The sequence below is a fragment of the Mizuhopecten yessoensis genome, unplaced genomic scaffold (genome assembly GCF_002113885.1).
Source record: "Mizuhopecten yessoensis strain PY_sf001 unplaced genomic scaffold, ASM211388v2 scaffold3023, whole genome shotgun sequence".
In the NCBI taxonomy this organism is placed as follows: Eukaryota; Metazoa; Mollusca; class Bivalvia; order Pectinida; family Pectinidae; genus Mizuhopecten; species Mizuhopecten yessoensis.
In genome coordinates, this window is record NW_018404837.1 from 36,971 (window position 1) to 63,573 (window position 26,603).

General features: G+C 34.9%; 2 protein-coding genes and 1 long non-coding RNA gene across 3 annotated transcripts; all 3 read left to right on the plus strand.

Annotated features, from left to right (window-relative positions):
• Nucleotides 1-1,045: 1,045 nt before the first annotated feature.
• Nucleotides 1,046-3,814, plus strand: LOC110446841. Its single transcript, XR_002462509.1, has 3 exons — nucleotides 1,046-1,944; nucleotides 2,522-2,685; nucleotides 3,356-3,814. It is a non-coding gene; the product is annotated as an uncharacterized LOC110446841 (long non-coding RNA).
• An 8,266-nt stretch (nucleotides 3,815-12,080) lies between these two features.
• On the plus strand, nucleotides 12,081-19,304 carry LOC110446842. Its single transcript, XM_021492165.1, has 5 exons — nucleotides 12,081-12,550; nucleotides 14,464-14,575; nucleotides 15,162-15,290; nucleotides 16,181-16,353; nucleotides 19,183-19,304. Exons 1-4 carry the CDS (start codon nucleotides 12,421-12,423, stop codon nucleotides 16,194-16,196), a joined length of 387 nt encoding a protein of 128 aa, XP_021347840.1. The 5' UTR covers nucleotides 12,081-12,420; the 3' UTR covers nucleotides 16,197-16,353; nucleotides 19,183-19,304.
• A 5,228-nt stretch (nucleotides 19,305-24,532) lies between these two features.
• On the plus strand, nucleotides 24,533-26,287 carry LOC110446888 (proteoglycan 4-like). Its single transcript, XM_021492231.1, has 4 exons — nucleotides 24,533-25,065; nucleotides 25,337-25,404; nucleotides 25,554-25,580; nucleotides 26,190-26,287. The coding sequence occupies exons 1-4, from the start codon at nucleotides 24,533-24,535 to the stop codon at nucleotides 26,285-26,287; spliced, it is 726 nt and encodes a 241-aa protein (XP_021347906.1).
• Nucleotides 26,288-26,603: the final 316 nt, after the last annotated feature.

Below are 26,603 nucleotides of genomic sequence, written 5' to 3' on the forward strand. Positions count from 1 at the left end.
CATATTTTCCGACTGACTTCTATAAGCCTCAGTGATATGTGTAAACAAATACAGGTTTTGTATGGAAGGATATAATGAACCTTAAAGTTATGTACAAAATATTTTTAAAACAATATTCTTGTCATTGGCTTCTTCACATCCACTTTTGCACATTTACCGAAGCAAGGCGATCATGTCAATAAATGAAGATTGCATATCCCCTCTGACAATATGGGTGGGACCTTAAATGTAAATTATAGGCATTTTCATTTCAAATGTCTACTCCTTATGAACAACTGTTAAATATTTCTAAGGCAAACTAATACTGTTTTGTATGGTGAAGGTGGTGAGGTCCCTAGGGTCAGAGATGGGCTTCGTACGTAGAATTAGGAGTGTAAAGATATACTACTTTAGAATGACTGCGATCTCCTCTATTTGGCTTCTAACACAGAGCGTGGACATGAAAAGATGAATGTATCTACGATAACGGGTTTGGGACCAGGGAGTGAGCCCTCCCCAATGGTATTAACTCCCTGTATCATAACATGGAAATAGTTGAGGTTACCATTCTATAACCAAATATTTACCTATGCTTTGCTTTGGAGATATGACCCCATTCCTGGATACTTCCTACACCTTTGGAAGTTCTACCTGGATCTAACATTGAAACAGTTGAGATCCCTACACTATAACCATGTACAATGTACTTAAATGTGGGGTATGGAATACAAACACATTCAAGTTAGTGTTGTCTTGCGTGCCTTTACGGATTCCGTTATTGTTAAAGCTTATATGTCTTTTACATTTTTGATAAACGTGAATGATATTCCACGGGTTTTTATATTGTGTAGAAAATTCCAGGTGAGCTCTAAATGTCCCTCGGCCCATTGTTGTTATTATGGTACGCATCATATACCACCAGTGTCATTGTGAGACAATGTTTCTATTCCATCTATGTATCAGAAATGTTCTATATATGAAGTAAAAACTCCATTGTTATTATATAAATATATATATTTTTTACATTATACTGATATTTTGATGTATATAGATACTGATGTTATGATGATTTTCCTATGTGTACTTTCATATAGTTATATTGTTTATTTTGAAACATGGGAAATTCTTATGTTTAGCTAATATGGCATAAAGTGCCCGTGAGCTTATGCCATGAGGCGGAGTCCATCGTCCCCTGTGTCGATTACCCGTCTGCCATCTGTCCGTCGTTTGCTCTTTCGTCACTACTTTGAAATAATTCTTCTCAGCAATGTATTATCATACATATCGGTAAGCATTATGCTGATGATGAGCTTGACTTACATTATATGTCAAAGAGATCAAAGTGTCGCAAAAAACACTTCTCCTAAAAAACCTTAGCACCTGCAGTCTTTAAATTACCGTGTAACCTGCTGAAGTCAACAGCAAAAAGCATGGCCCTAATAAACGACTTTTGACAACGCATAATATCAAAGTAAAGAAATTCACGGGTAAAATGTCTCAAATATTAGAAATAAAGTCTACCATCCTATAACTCAGTGGTAGTAGAGGAATGGTATATCGCATAAATAGCTTGCTGATGTAAAAGGACACTATAAACTATGTTCGCACATGTTTATGGCGAAAAGAGTTAAAACTGTGTAAAAATCAAACAAATAAACCTTATTAGACCAAGCGTTATTGTTGAAATTCTGAAGTTAATAGAAATCTTAATTTGCCACCATGATCCCAAATTTGTGTTTTCAAATTAACAGGTCAACGATGCAGGCCCATGGACATGTTTTAATCATTATTGATATTTTTTTATATTATACTGTTGTTGTGATATTGATGTTGTGAGATATCAATTTGTTGATGTCTTGTGACAAATTCCGAGATTGGTTTTATTCTTACCAATGGGAAAGTACACAACTGGATGGATCTGACGTTGAAAATGGGAAACAATCCGGACAACGGTTCGGGTGCAAGGTACGTACGATTACTCAGTCCTATGTCGTTATACCAATGTTAGTGTTTACCACATCAATCGAGTATCCAGATGTCAATAAGACATAGTTATTTACTTTGATTACAGTTGAAAACTTATGAGATGATAACTCCAATTGAGCACAAGAACATTCGTTTTACAGGGCGTTGCCATCTATTTAAACTACACGTGCTAAACTTGAGGAATTACCGTATAACCTGCACAAAAGAAAAAAGAAAAAAATCCCCTAACGGAAGTGAATGTCCTTAGTACGAATACTGTTGTGGGTTAAATATGCAACTCAGCACATATGCGTTACCATGAGTGATATGCTGCACCAAATATAAACGAAATAGTAAACAAATCGGTAAAAAAAGGGTAAACATTTCTTGTTTTCCTCGATTATTTTAGGGCGCTTGGTAACCGATCTTTCCGACAAGACGGGAAAGACTCGAATCATTTCCGAATGAAGTGCACGGCTCGACGAGAGAGCCAAGTAGTCCATAAAGTGTGTTATTAATAACTAAATAACACAATAGCGTGTTGGTGCAATCTTTATATTTCAATTTCCTTTGTCAGATAGACGTCTTGGTTACATGGAAGACGGAGCAACATTAGAACGATACATTTCCTGGGGCTCCGTATGACGTCACGTTGAGTTTTAGAGAAACAATCACCTTCATGCTGCCATGCAGACGAAACAGACAAATTAAATTATAAGCTTTACGTAATTAACGTTCACTGTAAGTACTTGTATATCTGGAGAAGCACGTGTTTTTAAAAGCATTGGCGCCTCTTGAGTCGTTTGCAAATTAACGATATTTTTCAAATATTTATTCGATCAAATTTAACAAGGGGATAGAATCAAACCAGTCCTAGAGGTCACCTGTATAAATAGAAAACCTGTGTTTAGAGACCACGTTTTAAACTCCTTATAATCCTGTCTTGTTCACTGCCTCTGTACTAAGAGATTACATGCAAAAAGACACCACTTAATGATATGCTTGAAGACGGTCTCTGAATACAGGTTTCAGTGTAAATATTTTATCTCTTATTGAACTGAAAATCCTCGTCAATAAGTTGAATAGAAGAGTTCGTTTAATATCTTTCTCCATCAGTGAATGATCGGTGTTAACTTCACTGATATAGCCTCCTTCCTTATAGTCCTACACTAAAACGTATCAATAAAATGATTCCCACTCAATGTTTACCCTACCGTAACAAAAACTTTACATATCTCGTATGGGCTACAGTACTCATTCTTTGTTTGATTTTGTAATTTTCAACAATTATTCAGTATAAAGGCTTTTGTCCAAATCGATTTATCAGAATTAAGATTTTTTGTCGTTTTCCTTCAATCAATTAATTATTTATCAATGAGCTGAACTTGGTTTTTTATATGGTTTTAAACAGGAAGTGAGTGAAACATCAAAATTAGAACCAGCTGCTTAAAGTGATGTCATCACCAAGTAGAACCGCGGCTTGAAATGACGTCATCACCAAGAAGAGCCGCGGTTTGAAGTGACGTCATCACCAAGAAGATCCGCGGCTTGAAGTGACGTCATCAACAAGAAGAGCCGCGGCTTGAAGTGACGTCATCACCAAGAAGAGCCACTGTGTGAAATTAAATCACAATCATCAATGGAGCCCCATGGTTCAGTTGTGTTAAGATTGATTCATGTTTCATTTTTTTTTTATATATATTTTTTTAATATATCTTTTTTCTTAATTTGTACAGACATCGTTGATTTTCTATGTATGTTATAATAAGAGTGATAATTTTGAGTCCAATGTCATGAACAGTGTTTTTTTCGATTTTAATTATAATGAAAATATAAAATTCCGCTTTCATAACATAGATCCTCATCTCCCGGTCAATCTATATAATGTAATACACGACATATATGCTCAGCAAAAAAGAAAGGTTAACACACCACTCCCTTGGGGACAACCTCCATATCGGTTAAAGTAGAACATTCGGGAATGAAATACCTAGACCAAGTGATATCCTATTCATTGAAATCATTCAGCTGTAAATGTCTGTGTGACCAAAGAGTTCCTCGTGTGTTTTTGTAAATAATTCGTGAATAACGCAAGTGCCCAGTATAAAACGTAAATGCAATTCCTCTGTCAACCTACTACGATTGAAAACTTTAAAAACAATGAACACAAAAACGTATTTTTACATTCCTTGGCTGTCACGAGGTCAGAGGGAAAGTGCTGGTCGTCAAATTGCACAACAATTTGGTTGCAGTTTAAAGAGCGTAAACCTTTTGTCAAATCGTTTTAACCGAACTTGGTCGAGGTATGAATGTTCACGAAGCGGAAGACACCGTGTAACGTCTGCTTCTCGGGAACACCTCCTGAAACGGCTAATTCATCTGCAAAATCACAGAAACTGCTTAGTCGTCCTGGATCTGCCGAAACCTTCTGAAACCACTTGAAAGTGTATAACACGATAATTCCCCACTGCATACGAGTCGCGTCAAGGTAACTGTTTTAAAACAAAACAATGTTATGGTTTTGGGTTTTTCATCTAAATCACCCGACATATCGTCCATAGTCCACATTTGGAAAGTCTTTGGCAATACGTTCGGAAACGTCAAAATCAGCGGTTTATCTTGCAGGAGATAAAGCTTTGACCGATGAATAAAACATTATCCCTCCTAACCTTATCCGTCAGTTTTTAAGTTCAATTCTAAATTATTATATTTTTTTCGGCGAAAACGGTGATCATACGTGGTATTATACAGGCGACTTATGAACCTCGACTAACCTTCCCTAAACATGAAATAAAATCAACTCAGCACGGCAATGTTTTTAATAAGAAATTAATTAACCAACACTTCACCGAACAACATATTATTAAATTGAAAAATGAAAAACCTTTTGGTGAATTATTGTATATTATATAACTACTTGACCAAATGTAAGACGAGTTGTTGACTCAACTTTGTCATCAAGTATATAAATAAAGACTATTATACACTTGCATTAAATAGCTTAATGGAGTGCCCACCCTTCTTTTTTCCTGAGTATACGTACCGTGGGATGAAAATCTGTGTCACGCTCCCAAAAGTGTCTGTTTAAATCTGACTTGATTAGATACAGAAAATTGGAGTTGCAGTATTTCTAATAATCAACTACATTCATCGGCAATAAAATATTATTGACAATTTGATCTTGGCCCAGTTGCCCGGATTAACAATTTACATTGATAGCTTATATGGTTCCTTTGTATAAGATACATGTACCATACAGTCTCGAGAATAAGCAATGGATTAGTAACCAGGAAACTATAAGAACACATAACTGCTTTGGTGTATACTTGTTTTTGAATGTGCGTGCATATTAGGATATCTTGAATAGACGCGATTCGAACTAGCGCTGCAGAAGGTCTCCCCCCTAAGGTCAAGGTCACTGTTACTTAAAGGCGTTGTGCATTGTGGTATGCAGATGTTCAAAAGGGGTTTCAGAGGGTTCTTAGGTCAATATCAAGGTCACTGTTTCCAAAGATATGTACATGATATATATATGAGGATTTTTTTTTATAATAGTCAAGGTCACTATTACTAAAAATAGACTATCGCGGTTAAAGTCCTTATCTCAGAAACCAAAACACTAGGATGGCTACGGTCATGCACATGGCGGGATATTGCTGACCTATCAGTGCTCTACTTCTGGCAGTTCTGAGGTACAAATATACAGCTGTTTGAGAGTGCATAAAAGGTGGTTAAATACTTTTCCCTTCTCGATTTTGTATTAGAATCACAGTTTGGATGACGCTTCGACATTTTTTGCTGTTTCATTAATTTCTTGAACTAATGCTCAAATAGGTGTTTTGTACCAAAATAACTACTTCTACGCTATGCAATTCTTCGACGTTTTCTTAATGAACTACATTAAACGTCTTCCGAATGACTAGTTCGAATCCTGGCTATTATAGATTAGTAATATTGCACTGTCGCCAATACAGTTTTGTGATCGGTATGGTTTTATCGCGAGGTATCAACGATAAGAAATATCGTAGAAACAGCTTAATATTGAATCACGTTTATCAAGTAATAATCAGGACCTAATACATATATCATATCAATTTCTGTAACCTTCCATGTATGGTATATACGGCAGTAGACGATGTTAAAATGATAACAATCCTTGATGTGTTGATCCAAACCATTTACCAAACAACCTTTGGCGATTTGGCCGTGAACTAAGCCTGATTGAGGCCATGTTGTTGATACCAAGTCACGTCGGCAGCATGGCATTGTCTGGTAGACCTCCGTACCTAGACCGGCTGTTAGAAAACTTCTATTTAAGATGATTCGGCATCACGTAAATGTAAACTTTCTGTCAACACACACTTTGACCGGCTGTTTGGTGGCTACTTATTGTATTTTTAACAGTGGTAAACTGATTTTACTACCACAGTTTTACCTAGTGAAAAGTCATTCTACGAAAAACAGGTGTGACTACAAATACTTGTTGCTTATAATAAACCCAATTGGATATTGTGTTGTTTTTACGAAATTATGAACCATCGCCGTGCGACTTCGGCTGTTAAACACAAATCAAAATGTATAACCCCCCCCCCCTTCCTTGAACATGTGCAAGATGCTGCCATTTTGTTTTCTATAAGCGTTTACCTACAGCAAACCATTGCTGATTTTCGAGACTTGTCTGTATTCGATTAAGCCTATTTAGGTCACCATAGAACTATACTATTGCGATCGTCTTTTGTCCGGTGTCTCGTGTCGTCGTCGTCCGTCCGTAAACAATTCACGTTTTTGACATATTCTCTGTGATCTAATCCCCAAGGGGTCCGAGAGGTAGGAACAAAAGGGGTCAAATTGGCTAAAATTTCAACAAATCCTTCTTCAGACTCAGATTATCTGGAATAAAATACATGTTTTTGTCCATAGATCGATAGGTATTTGGATGCCTTATGCAAATTATTAGTTGGTTGGATTGATCATCGTGTGATTGGAGTTTGATATTATAAACATCAAAGGGATTGAGGGGTGGGCCTAAATTGAGCCAAATTGGAGAAATTAAAACAAACTTCTTCTTCAGACACAGTTTTACTGGAATCATACACTTTTCATGGATGGAAGGGCAAAAGGCGTTTATCTTTTCAAAACTGAATTTTATTATCCCCGGATTACCTATTACCCTTTGGGAGGGGGTAATCTTTAATATATATATAGTTATTTAGAGAAATAACTATCTTGGGAATATTTTGCCCATTTTTCAGTGGGTAAGAATTCAAACTTGGTTGGAATTATCAACATGTGATTGCAGTTTGATGGTATTAAAAACCAGACCCTGATTCACCGGTAGTGTCTGAGGATTGCAGTTTGATGGTATGAAAAACCAGAACCTGATTCACCCATAGGGTCTGTGATTGCAGTTTGATGGTATAAAAAGCCAGACCCTGATTCACCTCTAGGGTCTGAGGATTGGGTCCAAAAAGGTCAAACCGGCAACAGTTTTCTTCTTCAGACCCAAATTTGCCGAAATCCAATCCTCTTCATGAGAGAAAAAGTCTGAAGGCTTTTTATCAAAATTCAGAGTGTAAATTGTATAGTTTATACTGTTCTAGACACTTTTTGGTATATTGTGCTTATGTTTAGTGGGAAAGAATTCAAACAGTGTTTGGAGGAATAATCCTGTGAATGCAGTATGATTTTATAAAGTTAAAGACCCAGATTCGTCTCTAAGTTACCCGAAGGCGGAGCCCAAAGAGGTCCGATTGTCTTAAATTTTAATAGTCTTCCTTTCTAGACCCAGCTTTGCGAGAATCAAAACTTCTGCATGGATGGATGAATGGAAAGGTCTCTAGTTCCTATCAAATTTTGAATATACAACCCCGGTAAATAATTCATATTTTTGACATATTCTATGTTATCTAATCCCCAAGGGGTCCGAGAGGCAGGAACAAAAGGGGTCAAATTGTCTGAAATTTCAACAAATCCTTCTTCAGACTCAGATTATCTGGAATAAAATATATGTTTTTGTTCTTGGATGGAAAGGTCTCTAGTTTCTATCAAAACTAGTCCCCTCCCTCCTCCTCTGGGGAAGGGGGTAAAGAGTTGACAATTTATATAAGGAAATATTTGTTTTGTATATTTTGCTTTTTTTCAGTGGGGAAAAATCAGACTTGGTTAGAATTTTCATCATGTTCGATGGTAGTATAATCGAGATCCTGCTCACTCCGGGGGTCTGAGGGGCGGTGCCAAAAAGGGTCACACTTGCTTAAATTTCAGCAAAACTGTGAGTTTCACTCCACTTCCGGTCACCCATTCCTGCATGGGTAGGGGGTAGGGGGTATTTTATTATTTGGTTATCAGTAACATAATTAAATAACATAATTTTGTCAGGAAATCCGCTGTCTGATAGCCATATTTTGATTAATTACAATATTTGTTTCTGTAACATCACAGCAACAAATAACAGTTGTAATACAACTCAGGTGACCGTTAAGGCCCATGGGCTTCTTGTTTAATAAATCTTTATGTGCTATTGTATGTATAAAACATATTTGTAAACAATCTATATTTGTTACCAAATTTCATGTTACATTGTCTAAATGTCTATTTTTTAGAAGTTTGAATAAATATTTCTTAGCTTACTATGCTTTGAGTGATATTTTTGATTATATGGACCCCAGTTCCACTGCAGAACACTTCGCTGTATATAATCATCGGGAATATTTCTGGTATGACTAAATTAACTTTGTAAATCAATTATGAAAATAACCTTTCGGAATTCTTATAACAAAAATAGAATGATGAAATACGAATAAAAATTCAATATCAGTAACCTGATATAACAATGAAATGAGTAAAACCGGGATTCACATCCTGGACGTCTGAAAATATACTGTCTTTCTTAAACTGTACATGTACCAACGGAGCTATACTGTTAACGGTACACTGTAGTACCGTTGGCTGTTTGCGCTAGTTTTATACAAAACAAAATTAAGGGGAGGTTATTACTGTATGCAGTGTTTTGCCTGCAGTGGTACATGGTTCCCAATGAGACTGCTGCCATTCATCAGCCATCTACCGTTTTGTCAAAACTGCAACTTAAAATGCTGGTCAAACCACTGTTTCGTCATTTGTACAAGCGTACAGGGCAGGCCAACATTTAATAGCCAAAGATGGGTTGTAAAAGTATATGATACATAATTAAATGAAGCTGGGCTATCTATCTCTAACTCAATCTTTTGATATAATGAACATATCTTTAATTTGTAGAGTTATCTCTAAAAGAAATAGAGATATATCCAGACATAAAACGGATATCTTAAAAATCATAGAAGCGTATAATCTCATTAGGTAAAGAGATACTTTTAAATTAAAAGTGTATCTTTGAAGAGCAATTTAAAAGATCGTACTAATAGATCTATGGAGTTCCAGTTACAAAGAGTGGAGGGTATAAAGGAAAGATTGGTAAGAGAAAGCCGAACTAGAGGACCTCTATAATCACTGTTATTTCTAAGGGTGTACCTGTTATTTTCTGCAATAGTAGGTGGCAGGAGATCGTTTAAATAATCTGGAGTTAAGTTGTTTTGCATTTTGTATAAACGTCGGAGTTTTCTACGTTTTCGACGATTAGAAAGAGTTTCTAAACCTGTTTCAAAATGTATTCTTCGATACGGGCATATGAAGGAAGACCGGATATAATTCGAGCAGCTTCTCTTTGGGATTTCTCTAATTTTTCTGATTCAAATTTAGTACAACCATCCCATAGTTCACAAGCATATTCTAAAACTGGTAAAATGAATGATTTATAAATTCTTAAAAGACTATTCCTATTTAGCAAATATTTCAATCTCCTTAAGACGTTAATTTTCTTCATAACTGAACTATAAATGGCATTAATATGATCCCCCCACTTTGCGCTTGAATAAAAAAAAATACTCCCTGATGTTTATGATGGTCTGTAAAATTTAAGTCTTTTCCATCAAATTTCAAATCTAATTTAAATGTTACCAACCAAGTTTTAGACCATACGTTTAAAGACTCAAGATCCCTATTTAATACTGTTTGGATTTCATGACAAGATGAAGAAGACTGTAATAAAGAAGTATCATCTGCAAAACGACGAGCAGCTGATTCAAAGACATCGGCAATAGCATTAATGTATATCAAAAACAAAAGTGGTCCAAGAATTGAACATTGAGGAACCCCTGCTTCGTTCAATCCTAATTGGGAATAAGAATTATTTAAGAAAACTTTCTGTTGCCTATGAAATAAATAATTTTCTTACCAGGTATATAATTCACCAACAATTCCGTAAGATTGTAACTTAACCATCAAACCATTCTGTCAAACCCGATCAAAAGCCTTGGAGATATCACAAAACACCATACATACGTGTTTTATTTCTTCAAGAGCAATACAAATGTTGTGATAAATTTCAATGAGCTGATATACAGTAGAATGAGCATGCATAAAACCAGACTGGTACTTATAAAACAATGAGTTTTCTAAGAAATAATTACGTAGGTGTTTGAAGATTACTCGCTCAATACCTTTTCCAACAGTAGATACAAGTGAAATTGGCCTATGTGTAGAAGGAGAATGTCTGTCAGCTTTTTAAATCAGTGGCATGACTTTGGCTTTTTTCCAAGCAGTTGGGAAGATACCTGCCGATAAAGACATATTACAAATAATTTCAAAATCACGCAACATGTTCTTTATCTTATTTTAAACAATAAGTTCTATTAATAATTGAAATATTATTTGACAATAATTTCATTTCATTTTTCATTTTTTTTTTTCATTTCATCAGATTTTATTGACTTTCTATATGTCAATTGGATTGGACATCAGGCTAGGCCTATTTAAGTCCTTTCCAAACTTATTTACAAACATTACATATATTCTGTCATAACAATCCAATTAAACAGTGCAGGGGAGATAACTCCAATTTAGCTTGTGAAATGAACATCTTACAACTTTTGTTTAATCATTTTCTGTTTATGTTTTAGATATTAACAATTAAATAAATAATGACAATAATTCCCGACCAAACAGGAAAAACGCCCTCTCCCCTTTGATAAATTGAGATATCTTCCCTGTATGAGGGTACATGCGCCTCGACATCTTAAATAAAGCGAAGTCGGAGCGATAAATAAATATACACAATGCAATTATTTATAAGAAACCGAGGTGGCCTGCACGGTTAAAAATAGCTCCCTAATTTAAGAAAAATATTTCCCCGTAAATAGTTTGAATTAAAGGGAAAGTAATTGCTTAGTTACTGCTATAGTGTACCTAGCTCAAATCTAATCAGGTCACTGTGGACAATCGTTAACTATTTTTAGTAACATTTAGGTAATAAAAGCGATACACAAAACAGTTAAAAAACATCAAATACACTATTTTTTGTGTAAATTGTTAGACTTTCAGTCGCTGGACAAGTATTATGATAAACTCGCTTTTCGTAACTAGAATTTAGCTTTTCCTTTGCCGGCTCTCTCGAAACGGATTCGGTGCTTATCCAAATATCCTGTCGTGACTGTGTTTTCATATATATTCATTAATGTATATATAATAATTTTAAAATAGATTTCTGCCTGTTCCTGCCCATTCCTTTAAATCGTCGAACCCCTAGTCACGCCATTTCGTTGATGTTTTCTGCACCAAATCGCATATTTCCAAGTAGGATGTGACATATAGAAGTAAATAACTTCAAGAAATGTAATATTTCACAGTAATAAAGAAGTATTTTGTCCATAACTGGGTGGTATTGGGTAGTATTGGGTGGTATTGGGTAGTATTGGGTCATAGTCATGGCAATTCGGTGATGTTTTCGGCACCAAATCGCATATTTCCCGAAAAAATATGGCAGATGGAAGTAAATAACGTCTACAAAGGTGATATTTCACAGTAATAAAGAAGTATTTGGTACATAACTGGGTCGTATGGGGTAGTATTGGGTAGTATGGGGTGGTATTGGGTAGTATTGGGTAGTATTGGGTGGTATTGGGTAGTATTGGGTAGTATATTATAATGGGTAATTAAACGCGCCGCCGTATAGTCGGCATTGAACTTTTTTTCTACAAGCCGGATTTTTTCATTGTCCTCCGTACCATTTATTATGCACTTTTCAAGATGGAAGCCCCCAGTTGTTAAGTAAATGTAGGCCTAGTGCGCGTTTTCGTGGAAGGTCAGCCATAGCCATGATTCGGAATTTAACTTTAGTGGCAAAGAGGGGGAGGAATTGTTGTTTGATAAGGAGTGCTTATTTTCAGAGACAAAAAACTTATCATCTTTTCAAGAACGCCGATCTAACATAGTTGTTCACCGACATCACTCAACCTCAACTGAAACAAATCTAAGGATCCAAATAATGAATGCCTGTCTCAGAAACGATATATTAGCATACGGTCGTGCTACGACCTTTGGATAGATGTACCTAAAGCAGGTTTAATTTTTGAAGGGGAATACTACGACTGTAGCCCTGATATGTCAATCGATCCTAAAGTTCCCCTAGTTTTAGCGCTGCACGACACTCCTGGAACAGCCGAAGACCTGCTCCCTGTTCTCAACCTGCTAGCAAAATTGGGATACAGAGTCATTGCTCCAAATTTTCCAGGTAACCACATAAACATAAACAGAGGGCCAAAGGCAAAAATGCATCACTCATGCTGCGAGGTGAACAAGATATATATATATATATATATATATCACACGTGCATAAAAAAAGGTGACGGAGGGGTATATTGTACATAAAACTCTGACACCTACATGATCATCTGCATTTTTATCATATAAGAGTAGTTTAACCTAACTGGCATAACTGCTTGGTAAATACATAATGTAGTCATTTACTATGTTGGGTCAAAGGAACCTGAAATTCTGTCAAAAATTAATAATAACAGTAATACAAACAACATCTGGTCCATCCAGAATACTAAAAGAGCTTGCTGCAGAAATTACACCAGCACTGACAAAACTCTTCCAAATATCATTAGACTTTGGATCAGTCCCGCAAGATTGGCGCGAGGCACACATTGTCCCCGTCTTTAAAAAAGGTGACAAACAAGCTGCAGAAAATTATCGTCCTGTCTCTTTAACTTGTATCACCTTGTAACCTACCAGCTAGCAAGTACTTGGGGGTTACTCTAATGGATGACTTCAGTTTGGGTAAACACATCCACTCCACTGTAAGTAAGGCTAACAAAACACTGGGCTTCCTGAGACGCACTATGTCATCATGCTCCAGGAAAGTCAAATCACAAACGTATACCACTCTAGTGAGACCGACTATCGAGTATGTCTCTACATGTTGGGACCCATACACCACAGAAAACATTGTACTTTTGGAAACCGTCCAACGTAGGGCTGCTCGATATGTCCATAACAACTACAGGACCCGTGAACCTGGAAGTGTCACCAGCATAATACAATACATTGTAAAATGTGTGAATATCATCTATTGTGAATGCTATTTCCATTGCAAATTGGCCATTTTGAAGCAAATTAATAAAACCCTCTTCAAAGTTTGATAGCCTACACATTCACCAAACAAATAAATATTTGACATTCTTAAACATTGTCATACCAATGTTCATTCACAGAAAGGAAATTTTGTTTGTTACATGCAGAGGCTTTCAATTCTGCATGCAAACTGTCTAAAAACATCACATTTTAGCTATTTCTGCATAGCAATGCAATTTTGTTGCTCTGGTAGGGCATCTAGGCATGTACATATCTGTACATTGTAGAAAAAATCTGCACCAAGAAAGATAGCCCCAGTTATTCAAAATGATGTTTATAACAGAAATCGGTAAATAAATTCAAGTTTATCATTTTTTACATTTTCATGAGGCCGAAATGATCCGTAATACCCCATGTCATTTGAAAAAAATACAATAGGGATTTGGTGACTGCTTAAATTCTGCCGCAGTTACAGAGTTGATACAGCAGAATTTGAGCTGCCACTATAACTCACTGTATCATAAATCTTGGAATAAATATTAAGAAGAGGCAACTTTCATACAGTAGGAAATAAGCAGGTATTCAGTGGAAATAATGTATTGTTGTATTACTTTCATAGCACAGCTATAGTTTCTTAGGTAAACTAGAGTGGAGCTTCAAAAAGTCAAACTGCATTTCCCATTCCCAGAAAATGTGGACAATTCACCCCTGACATTTCATAATTTCATAACTATTCCAACCTTTGAATTTGAAGAGTTCAAATGTGTTTTTAGGGGTGAATGAGTTAAAGCATTGTTTTGATAGTTGGACAACCAGATTAGTGGTGTGATTGCTGGATACATATATGTTTATAGTGAGGCATGTTTAATAATTAAGACTTGACTTCGCATTTTATTTGTAGTTGTATTACATTGTGTTGCCACGTGAACCCCCCCCCCCCCCCCCCCCCCCCCCCCCTCCATTATTTCTTTCCAAATTCTACAATCCAGACTTTTGAGTTTGAAATGCTTAAGAAAGTTTTAACTCCAACGTTAGATTACTTGTGTTTTTGTTGTTGATGTTTTTAAGGTTGTGGCAAAACCAAATGGGTCCAGTGGAGGGATTGGAATGTCTTCACGGGAGCGCTGGATGAGAAGATGCATTTTGTATTTGACTGTCAGTCAGCATTAGATATACAAAGGTTTATTAACATTTCAGTGATATTTCAGATTCTAAATTGCTGCAATACTGCATACAGATTGTTGCGGTAAATTATAAGAGGTCACTGATGTAATCTTAATGACATTGGTTTGTTGGTTGGAAACTATTCCATCCAATACATATATCTCAAGAATATATTTGAACATATTAATATATATATATAATTGCAATCACCAATATGTACTGTACTTGGAAAAGTTTTCATCGTATAAGTAATAAATAGTGTGACTGTGTCAATCATGGTAAGGGAGGAAATTCTATCCATCTACAATTTATTTTCATGGGTCGTTTTCAACTATTGCTAAAAACAATAGGTCCCACATGTACAATGCTAAATTTAAATATTTCCAGAAATTCTATGAGTCCCATCAAAATTCATTGAGTATAGGGCTCGAGACTCAAATGTAGATTCATCACTGTAAATGTAGTACCAAAAATAGCCATGTTTTATATAGTTTCTAAACATCATGATATTTGATTGGAGCGAAGGTTTATGGATTATCAAGGATATGCTATATCTATATGTATTGGTTGTATAATTTGTGTTATGTGTGATGATGTTACAGAGTGGATGTAGCGCTGGGCTACGGTATGGGCTGTAGTACATATGTCGCACTATCAGGAACAGACAGCAATATCTACAGATCAAATGTCCTCCTCTGTCCAGCAGAACACACTCCACTCAAGCCAGTTAAGTACGTTTTGTAGCTAGATAGATTAATACAGAATAGATAATAAAATGATTCAAAACAAGAAATTCTAAAATTCATCAGACCATTAGCTAAAGTGAATATTGATTTTTGTGTGTGTCCATATATCATGTGTGGGTTGTCTGGGGATAGGCTGTCCCAGCTACAACCAACAATATAAATGAAACACTTTCTATTTTCTTTACTCACAAATCAACGTCTGTTCATTTTTTTTCTTCCTCACTTTTCACACTCTCTTACTGTATTTTTTTTTTTTTTTTTACCTCATTGTTTGTACACTCTCGCACAAACTCTCCTCACACAGAGGTAACAATAAAAATTAACGCGGAAATTTGGAATTTCTCTAGACCCTCAGGTTTTTGAATACTAGAATTCACTAGACCATGAGGTTAAAGGATGTTGAATTTCACTAGTCTATCTGGTTTGTGAATGCTAAAATTCACTAGACCATGAGGTGAAGGATGTTGGATTTAAATAGCCCTTTAGGTTTATGAATACATTTGTGCTAGAATTCACTAGACATCAGGTTACCTTTAAGGATTCACTAGAAATTCATGAGGTTTGTGAATACCTATACTAGAGTTCACTTTACCATGAAGTTAATGAATATTGAATTCACTAGCGGTGGATAATATATATTGATTTATGTTTATATCATAAAATTGAATTAGTTTATCTATGATAGGGGTAAAGTGATTTTAATCCAACTTTCTTATAATCCAATTACCTTTTAATCAAGACATCTTGAAATCAAATTGTTTTGTAATCCAGCTGTATCATAATCCAGTCATCTCGTTGTCATGTTCAACTTTTGCTGAAATGAAATTGTTTAAATGTTTCATTATGATATTGATTATTATGCCTTGACTTTACAGTTACAGGGATTCATAGCAAGACTTCAAACTAAAGGCGTGCCATGTTGTATGGTGTATCACAGTGTCGCAGACGCTAAGGTCCCCCCAGAAATATCACAGATGTATGCAGAATTATTGGGCATCAAGCCCGAAGACTGCATAGTATACCAGGAGGACAAAAAAATCAAATCAAGGTGAAATTTTGTGTATTATGTTGTAATCAATTTGAAAAGAATTTTTTTCCTCACAAAAAGATAGTCCTAAATTTTTATATTTTTTTATAATTATTTATTTTTGCAAAGATTTTTCATGAACTTTTGCATCATCAGTTTAGCGTTTTCATGAATTATCCTTTTAGATCATTTCACTAGAGGATGCATGTATATAATCGAAGCCAATGTCATGTTCTGTATACATATTGTGAAAAATATGCTTTAGGCAGAGGATAAATATGGTTCAGTTTGTCTGTAGACAAAAAAAAAGTCTGTACATGTCCATTGTAGTTTGCTTTCACAATGCTTAACTACCATCTTATGTACTACATATATAATGCACTTTGTCATATTGATCATTGTTGATAGTGATCTCCCTTGTACTTTGCAAATTACAGTATTGTTGTAATACTTTAAACCTAAAATTTCAGACATATAATATGGATGAGCCATATTTTATTTAGTTTTAGGTCTTTAACTCAATAACTGGGACATTGAGTGGATATTCTCTTTCAACCATATAAGGAGGAATAATCAAACTGTCCTGAGAAACTCACATTGAATAATAATTCACATTAGTAGACATTGTGTCTATGAGGTTAAACACATATTTAGGAAATAGACCATTTTTGATCTGGTTACTAGTACATTTAAATGCCCAAAATAGTATTTATTAGCTTATGCCATGGTGTGGCGTCCGTCGTCCGTCCAGTGTCAAACTTTAAACAACTAATCTTCTCAATAACCAAAAGACCTTAGGTGATGATATTTGGCCTGTAGCATGCTGGTAGGAAGGACTACCAAGTTTATTCAAATGAATGACCTTCGCCCATTTTCAAGGTCAAAGGTGTCAAATATGTAAAAAAATCTTTATACAATTTCTCCTGAATGACCAGCAGGCACAGGATGATGATATTTGGCCAATCATATACTAGCATGAGGGGCAACCAAGTTTGTTTAAATAAATAACCTTCACTTATATTCAAGGTCACAGGTGTCAATTATCTTAAAAAACCTTTCAAACAACTTCTTCTGAATAACCAAAAGGCCCAGGGTACTGATATTGGGCCTGTAGCAGGCTGGGATGAAGGGCTACCAAGTTTGTTTAAATGAATGACCTTGACTTATTTTTAAGGTCACAGGGGTCAAATATATTAAAATCTGTTAACAACTTCTTCTGAATAACCAAAAGGCCCAGGGTACTGATATTGGGCCTGTAGCATGCTGGGATTAAGGGCTACCAAGTTTGTTCAAATGAATGACCTTTGCCATATTCAAGGTCACATGGGTCAATTTGTTTTTAAAACATTTAAACGATTTTTTCTGAATAACCAAAAGGACCAGTATAATGATACTTGGCCAGAAGCATGCTTGAATAACGGGCTACCAAGTTTGTGTAAATTAAATGCCTTCGCCCAATTTAAAAGGCACAGGGGTCAAATATGTTGAATAATTTAAACAACTTCTTCTTAATAACCAAAAGGTCCAGGGTGGTGATATATGGCCAGTAGCATGCTTGGATGAGGGGCTACCAGGTTTGTTCAAATAAATTACATTTGTCCATATTCAAGATCACAGGGGTTATATGTTGAAATCTTTAAACAACTTCTTTTGAATAACAAAAACATCCAGGGTGATAGTTTGTTCATGCGAATGACCTTGATACACCTAGTTAATTGTGCATAAATATTTAAAGGCACCTTCTCAATAAACAAAAGGTATAGGGTGATAATATTTGTCAATCTGCATTCTGGGATGAAGGGCTAAACAGTTTGTTCAACTTTATGTCCATGTTTGACTTTCAACGTCACAGGGGTCAAATAAGTATAAATCGTTAAATAGGTTCTTATAAATGACTTTTAGGTCAGACATTGATATTTTTCCTGTAGCTGTATTTTAGTTCATTTTAAGGTAACAATTGTAAGATTAATACCAGGTGAGCAATGCATGCCCATTGGGCCTCTTGTTTATGGCTCCAGGGATAGAGCCAAAGCCATTCTCTTGTATCGGTATATTTCTGTAACCCCTTGCTTGGATACCACCCAGTATTGAGGAGGATGATATTTGGCTAGTACATGTAGCATGCTCGGATGAAGGGGTACTAAATATGTTCAAATAAATTACCTTGACTTGTTTGAGATCGGTGTCTATTGTTGATTTTTTTTCAAACAATGTATTCTCTATGATATTTGGCCAATAGCATGCTGGGATAAAGTGCTACAATGTACCAAGTTTGTTAAACTCAATGGATTTTATCCCCTTTCAATGTCACAGGGGTCAAATATATTAAAGTCTTGTAAAAACTTCTTCTCAATACTCAAAAGACCTAGGATGATGGTATCAAAAGTTTGTTCAAATGAATGACTGTCAAGTTCACAGGGGTCAAATGTGTTAAAATCTTCATACACTCTCTTCTCAATCACCAAATGGCACAGGATGATGATATTTGGACGGTTGTTTAACATAGCCTATTTTAATTTTCAATATGTTTGCCCTTGGCCAACTTTGAAAGTTACTGGTGTGAGATTGATATGTACATGTACCAGTTGCGCAATTCAGGCCCATTGTGCCTTTTGTTTTTATTAGGTATGTCTACCGATTTCGCCCAAATGATGGGCTTCTTTAGGACCAACAATTGCGATTGAATTTCATACTTGGTATATATTTAATCGCAGTGACAACGAAAAGTATTTCGAACGAGAGAAATAGGAAATGCACGTATAAGCTTTCTCGTGGGTATATTCAATACAGCTGTATAAATATGATTATTTTGTGTAAATCATTTAAATGTGTGAAATTTTGAATTTTCAGGTAAAACCCATTTTCCAAAAGGACTAAAGGTTGAACATGAGCAACACCAACAGCAAGAATGATACGTGGTGTTGTGAAGACATTACGTTTTTAAGTGCTATCATGTTTAGGCTATCAATGCGTAAGGAGATTGTATTGTAAGACATGTAAATGACCCAATAAGTCTGTTTAGAGGGGAAAATCTTCATGTTCATTTTAATTAATAAAAGTCAGATGTCGAATTTGAAATGAAAATAAAGAGAACAAAGTATTTAATATCAAGGCTACTAATTTGGAAGAGATAATATCCCGCCTTTACTATGATTAAGAAGTAGATATTATTTGCATGGCCTTATTACATCTTTTAGGATAACCAGGTCGCATTTAGTTATGGTTCTAATACTGACCAACTTATAGTATTAAAAATACATGATCTGATCTGAAATATGTAATTTTCCAAAAATTTCAGAATTTGTTGATTTTGGCGTGATTTGAACTGTTCTAATTTTGTCATTGAATTTTGTTTCCTTATAAACCCTTTCACCCCAATGTAACTTAAGTAAAGTCTACCATGCATTGATCTGGATGAGTCCATTTTGGTCAACAGTGGTGAATGGGTTAAGAGTGATATTATGTCATCAGCTGTGGGAATCACTAATGATTTGATAGCATTTTCTTGAAGAACTCTGGGGAAAAGTACATGTATGTTTTAGCCAACTTGATTTGTTACACAATCATGAAGACATTGGAAAAGTTGGAAAATATATTTAGGGGGTTAGGTCCTGACTTTCAGGAAAAGAAGAGTATTAATTTAAACGCAGAAATATGGCATCTGTCTAAGTCTGAGATTCACTCATGGTCAGGTCTTTGGTTTCAATTTTTAAACTTAAAAGTTTCAATAATAAAATATTTTTTGTTATATTTTGTTATTTCTCTCTAGAGGTTCTCACAAGGACTTGACAGGAAATGTTTAATAGCAAAAAACCAGTGTAATATAATAGCAATGCAGCAATATAAGATCATAACTGAACTGTTGATTGTTACGTCACCACAATTGTTACGCTTGACTTAAGTGATGAAGATAACTGGCCGATTCCTGCTGTGTGCTGTTTTATTTATTGAAGATCTACCATATATTTTTATAAAAATATGAAATTTAAATATCGCTTCATTGTCAAAATTATTTGAAAATATCAATAAAAGTATTAAACTAGATTCTATTCTGATTCATAGACCTATAATGATAAACAGGATTATTGACAAGTATTCATAATGAGCAATTTCTGTCTTAGGATATTCAAGACAATCATGAATTATCTCCATAACAATTATTTAGTTGTTTTATTTTAATCTTTGGGACTGCGTTAAAAATAGACATCCTGCATAAACAAAAGTATATGCAGTTTTAAAAACAAATGTACCGGTTAAATTTTAGATTTAAAGGAATATGTTTGATTTGGACCGTTTTTGGCCCCAAAATCATCAAAATTTAAATTTCAAATTGAATTTTCCTATTGTTTTATTTTCTATTTTGAAAACTTCCATGAAACTGTACTCAAACTATTTGACATGTTTTTATTTGTAGTTGCTTTGGTTACCTGTTGAAATTTAGACAAATATGTGATACATGTATTGGTATATTCCGTCATTTTTGTGAAGTTGTCACATATTGTTTTCTTGGGAATCACAGAGAACATGCTTGAATAAGTTGGTATTTTAGTAGATGTTGAAACTGATAAACATCTTTTTGTTCAAAGATGTGCTCTGCGGCTGATACCAGGTAGCTATATAGAGACACAGGGTAGTCTTAACAGTTCATAAAAGGACTCTACACAAAAAGGTCATACAGGACCACACAGTAGACTTAATGACTCCATACAACAAGGTCATACCGGACCACACAGTAGATTTAATGACTTTACACAACAAGGTCATACTGACCACACAGTAGACTTAATGACTCTACACCACAAGGTCATACAGGACTACACAGTAGATTGAATGACTCTACACCACAAGGTCATACAGGACCACACAGTAGACTTAATGACTCTACACCACATGGTTATACAGGACTACACAGTAGATCGAATGCCTCTACACCACAAGGTCATACAGGACCACACAGTAGACTTAATGACTCTACACCACAAGGTCATACCGGACCACACAGTAGATTTAATGACTCCATACAACAAGGTCATACCGGACCACACAGTAGATTTAATGACTCTACACAACAAGGTCATACTGACCACACAGTAGACTGTTGATTGAATGTATTAAGAATTTATGATTACTACTAATTAGTATGCCTCGATATACCATGTGAATGATATCAATAAAGATGAGCAAACGCGTTGTTCTGTGTTTGAGAAGTCAATTATCTCTACATTCAGATATACAATCCAACACCGACTCTTTATACACTCCAAAATTGGCCTCTATTTTTACAGTAATATCGATATCTCGTTAGTCTTCTCATCTAATTACGAACTCTACCATATTTGATACATACGATAATATCTATAAAAAACAGAGTTTCGTTTCTTAATTCGGAATAGCGTTTCCTTGTAGCTGTAACAAGACTATGAAATATGACGGACCTACAGATGTCTACTTCGTGACATCCAAATAAATACTGATGAAACATAGATAAGTAGCACAGTACGATCTATCTCTTAAAAATTCATCCACGTTTGAATCAATAACACATTTAATGATACGTTTTTTGATTCATATTTAGATAAATAAATTGGAATTGAAGGCTAAGTAGACATCGATACAATGAGAGTGTCCACGCTATGAAATAAAGTTGATAAGTAGATGTTTAATTAAAATATTTTCAGATTGTAAAAGAACTGTCTATCTTATTGATCAGAGGAAGATAACTCTTATCAAATTATGTGAGTTCACTGAAAATTTTGCATGGCCAGGTACTGCTCAAACTCGTCCTGGCACATCAAATTTTTGGCTCATTCCCCGAACACCAACTCTGGAAAATTGAAAGGAGTTTTTTTTTTATAGGAAATCCTTTGAAGTTTAGTTATAGCATATTTTCAACTAAGAATGTCAACTCATTTTGTAGATATGATACTAAATTCAATAATAAAATGGATAAAAGGTTTTTATTCTTACATTAACTGTAATACACATTTAATACAGCACTAAGTCATAGAAAATAATCATTAGATATCAATATTTACATTATATGAAAAATTAAAATAACATTACATTATATGAAAAATAAAGTTTCTTAATTTAAGCCACTTTGATACTTATGTCAGCAATAAAATAAAGTTTCCTCTCATACATAAAATGATGGAAAATAATAAATTTGTTTGATTCTGAAAACTGTTCTGAATATTAATTATCATTTTGCAATTATAAGCAGTTATTGATTATAATAAATGAAATAACTAATCATAAACGCTTAGGTCTTTTATTCAATTCCAAAGGTTCATGGAGTAATCACATCCAAGAAATCTATGATAAAGCACGCAAAAGATTGAATATTTTACGAACACTCAAATACAAAGTCGACAGAAATGCTTTAATTACACTGTATTGTTCTTATGTAAAACCTTTTCTTGAGTATGCAGATGTTGTTTGGAACAATTGTACTATTGGATAAGCTAAATTATTAGAATCTGTACAAATTGAGGCCATGAAAATAATAACTGGGTTACGAAGTGGAACATCACATCAGAAACTATATACTGAAACAGGTTTTAAACTACTCCCTTTTAGGCGTCATACAATGTAAGCACAGACTTATTTTAATGTTTAAAATCCTTTATCATATGACACCTGAATATTTACATGACATTGTTTAACCTTATATTAATGATGCTGTTCCATCTCATAATCTTAGGCAACCCAGATTTTTTAATATTCCTCGCTTTAGATATAATTTATTTAGCAATAGTTTTTCCAGATGTCATGAGAATATGGAACTCTCTTGATTCTGAATCAATCTCAGCACCATCATTACATATATTCAAATCCAAATTGAATAATGAAAGAATCCCTCTTATAAATATTACTCCTGTTTTTCTAAATTGTAGCCCTAGAAAGTTAAATGTTATCCTCTGCCAACTTAGAAATAATGCCAGTGACTTAAATTATGACAAATTTGCTGACCATCTATCTCCTGATTCTTCCTGTTCATGCGGCCATCCAAAAAAAAAAGTCTGAACACTTCTTCTTCTCCTGTCCAAATTACTTTAATTCCAGGAAATTAATCCATGATATCTATACCAGAGTTGGCTACTTAAATGTTCATTTTTTGACATCTGGAATTACTGACTTACCTCCTAAAATAAATATATTGATATTGTCTAATGTTGAAAAGTACATTATTGCATCTAAACGGTTAGGATGATGTAACTAAATGTTTAAATATTATCAAACTATTGTATATGCTTTTTTTGTATGTAAATATAATTAAATGAATTATTTTCTGTATTTAACCTAACTCCAACATAATTGTTGATAGTTGCTAGTCAATTTAGATAATATTATCATATAGAAAACGAGTATTGACATTAGAGTGTAGAGAGTGTAAGTAGGCAATTGTATGAAAGTATGATTGAGTTTATTAAAATGATATGAATAGCTTATTAATTACATATATATATATATTGTCATACTTACACCATCACGGAGAAGATTGATATAGGCCTAGCCTGTTAATATATAGATAATAAAATTGATTATCTAATTAGTTATCAGAAGTTGATTTAACCGTGCAATTTACCCGTACACCTTTTCTGTAATATACTATAACTCACTATCATCACAATTGACCACCTATGCAAACATGTTTTTTAAGCAGAGTTGGTGTTCAGGTAATCCACCGAATTGTTCTGCTGGGAATACGTTTTCCTCTGATATTGGTGAACACGCGGCCCGTTGCTCTATAAAATGAGAAATAAAATAACATCCGTTGTATAGGAAAAAACAAGAATACGATGACATCCATATCTGTTGTGCTTTACTGTCTCTGCTGGAATGTTCACATTTTCCATGTTCATATTTTTAATCACTTTTCCTGACCTGACCGTCTTGGTGTCCTACAAGAAACTTTTTTCGGGTTATGCATCAAGAATATACATACAGTACAACCGTCTCATATGATAAACATACTCAAATGCAATTTCACCTGAAAGTTTTCTTTTATGGAATTCAAGTCAAACTCCTCTAATTCCGCCCAGCTGAGCACTAGGTAATACTTTCTATCCTTCTTATTAATATGTAGAAAGAGTTTATTTGCTCCTTCGAAAAAGTTGTACGAAATCGTAATATGGGCATACCGCCCTTTTCAAATTCTCTTATTTCCACAATGCCATAAAGGCTTTTCTGAGCCATGATGATGTTTGGTGCCAAACCCACCACTCCTGACTCTCCGGACTCCACCATTCCGAACTCTCCGGACTCCACCATTCCGAACTATCCGGACTCCACCATTCCGACCTCTCAGGACACCTCAACGCCGGACTCTCCGGACACCACCACTCCTGACTCTCCGGACTCCACCATTCCGACTTCTCAGGACACCTCCACTCCGGACTCTCCGGACTCTCCGGACTCTCCGGACTCCACCATTCCGAACTCTCAGGACACCACCACTCCGACCTCTCAGGACACCTCAACGCCGGACTCTCCGGACACCACCACTCCTGACTCTCCGGACTCCACTTTTCCGAACTCTCCGGACACCTCCACTCCGAACTCTCCGGACTCCACCATTCCGACTTCTCAGGACACCTCCACTCCGGACTCTCCGGACTCTCCGGACTCCACCACTCCGACCTCTCAGGACACCACCACTCCGGACTCTTCGGACTCCTCCATTCCTGACTCTCAGGACTCCATCGAAGTGTTCCCCTTAGTTGTGGGGGTGTTGGTGTCTCTATCTGCCGATATTTATAATTATCTTTAAAATTAAAATCGCATAATTAAATTTATAGTTCATTAATTGAAGGTATTATAAGAAACAAATATGTTATATTGATAATATTCTGAATTCAAACCTCCTCAACCATAATTTTTGTTTAATAAGTACAAGTCACAGACTATCATAAGATAAAATGTTCGATATAAAATTATACATAGTTTAGTCACTTATTTCCCAGTTATATGAAAAATATAAAAGTGTCAAATTTATTTTCAGTTGTAATACTTGCGGTTCTGGTCATCAGACAATGGCGCAGGCGACAACGACGGTGGAGGACGTACAGGGTTAGAGAGGACCTTGAAGTCTGTAAGTAAAATAAAAAAATGTGATTTCATAAGATTTTAACCATATAATGTATGTGAGTTGTCTCCCCTAGATCATTAACATTAAGTCTGTGTTGTATGTAATTAAGTACTTTTTCTATTCTTCACAGTCACAAACAAAGGGGATGAAGATGAAGGTATGTTAAATTCTTATAATATATTCCCAATTGATAATGATTCGTTTCTGTTATTTTCAAAACACATATCTATTTAAAAGTGCATACAGTCAAATCCATCATAGCAGGCACCCTTATATATTGGACAATGCTATGAATCCTCAATGAAAATCTCTTTAATAATACGTGTAAAGCGAGCACTTACCTTATACAAAAAAATAAAAGTTGTGTCAGATGAAAATTGAAAATTAATAATTAATCTTGTTTTGTAGATGAGTAGAAAAATACTGTAATAAAACTTTATTCACACTTGGATTAAAAGAGACTTAAATTGTTGAACATATTTTCCTCTTTATAAAGGACACCTCTCTATAAAGGACACTTTTGTCTTGTTCCTTTGACTGGATATTTAAATGAGTATATATTTAATATCTAGAGAATATAGAAATGGATGTGATCCCGGTCCTGATCCCGGCCCCGCCTTAGACCGTCACACCTCCAGCATCAGGTAAGTTATAGAGTTTAGTGTAGATCTTCCTACTTTAAATGATACATGCTCATTGATAATGATGCGATTTACAAAGTCTTGGTTAATATTAACTGATGTATATAATTAAATTTAATTTTCAGTTACATTTAAATTTGACAGTGCATATGGCACTCTTGTAAAGGTTGAGGCAGACGTGGAGGAGGAGGAGGAGGAGGAGAATCCATTCGAGGGTGTGTAGAAAATGATTTTATTTTGAAATTGTAGTTGAGGTGGAGGTGGAACAACTACCACGCAGAAAAACTACCTTCTGAGAAATCGTCTGCACTGAATTCGTTGAATTCTGTGATATAGATTTTGTGATGTTTTATTATGATAATTACATTTAATTGTATTACTGTTTAATCTCTGTTTTAGTTCAGTGATGTTTCTTAATTGTGATAACTTTTTTTTATGTTGAATGTTTGAATATGTATATTTATTTTTACAAATAAATACTGAGGTAAATGTGTGTCTATTTTTTTAGTTCTGTTTTATAACTATATTGTGATAATTGT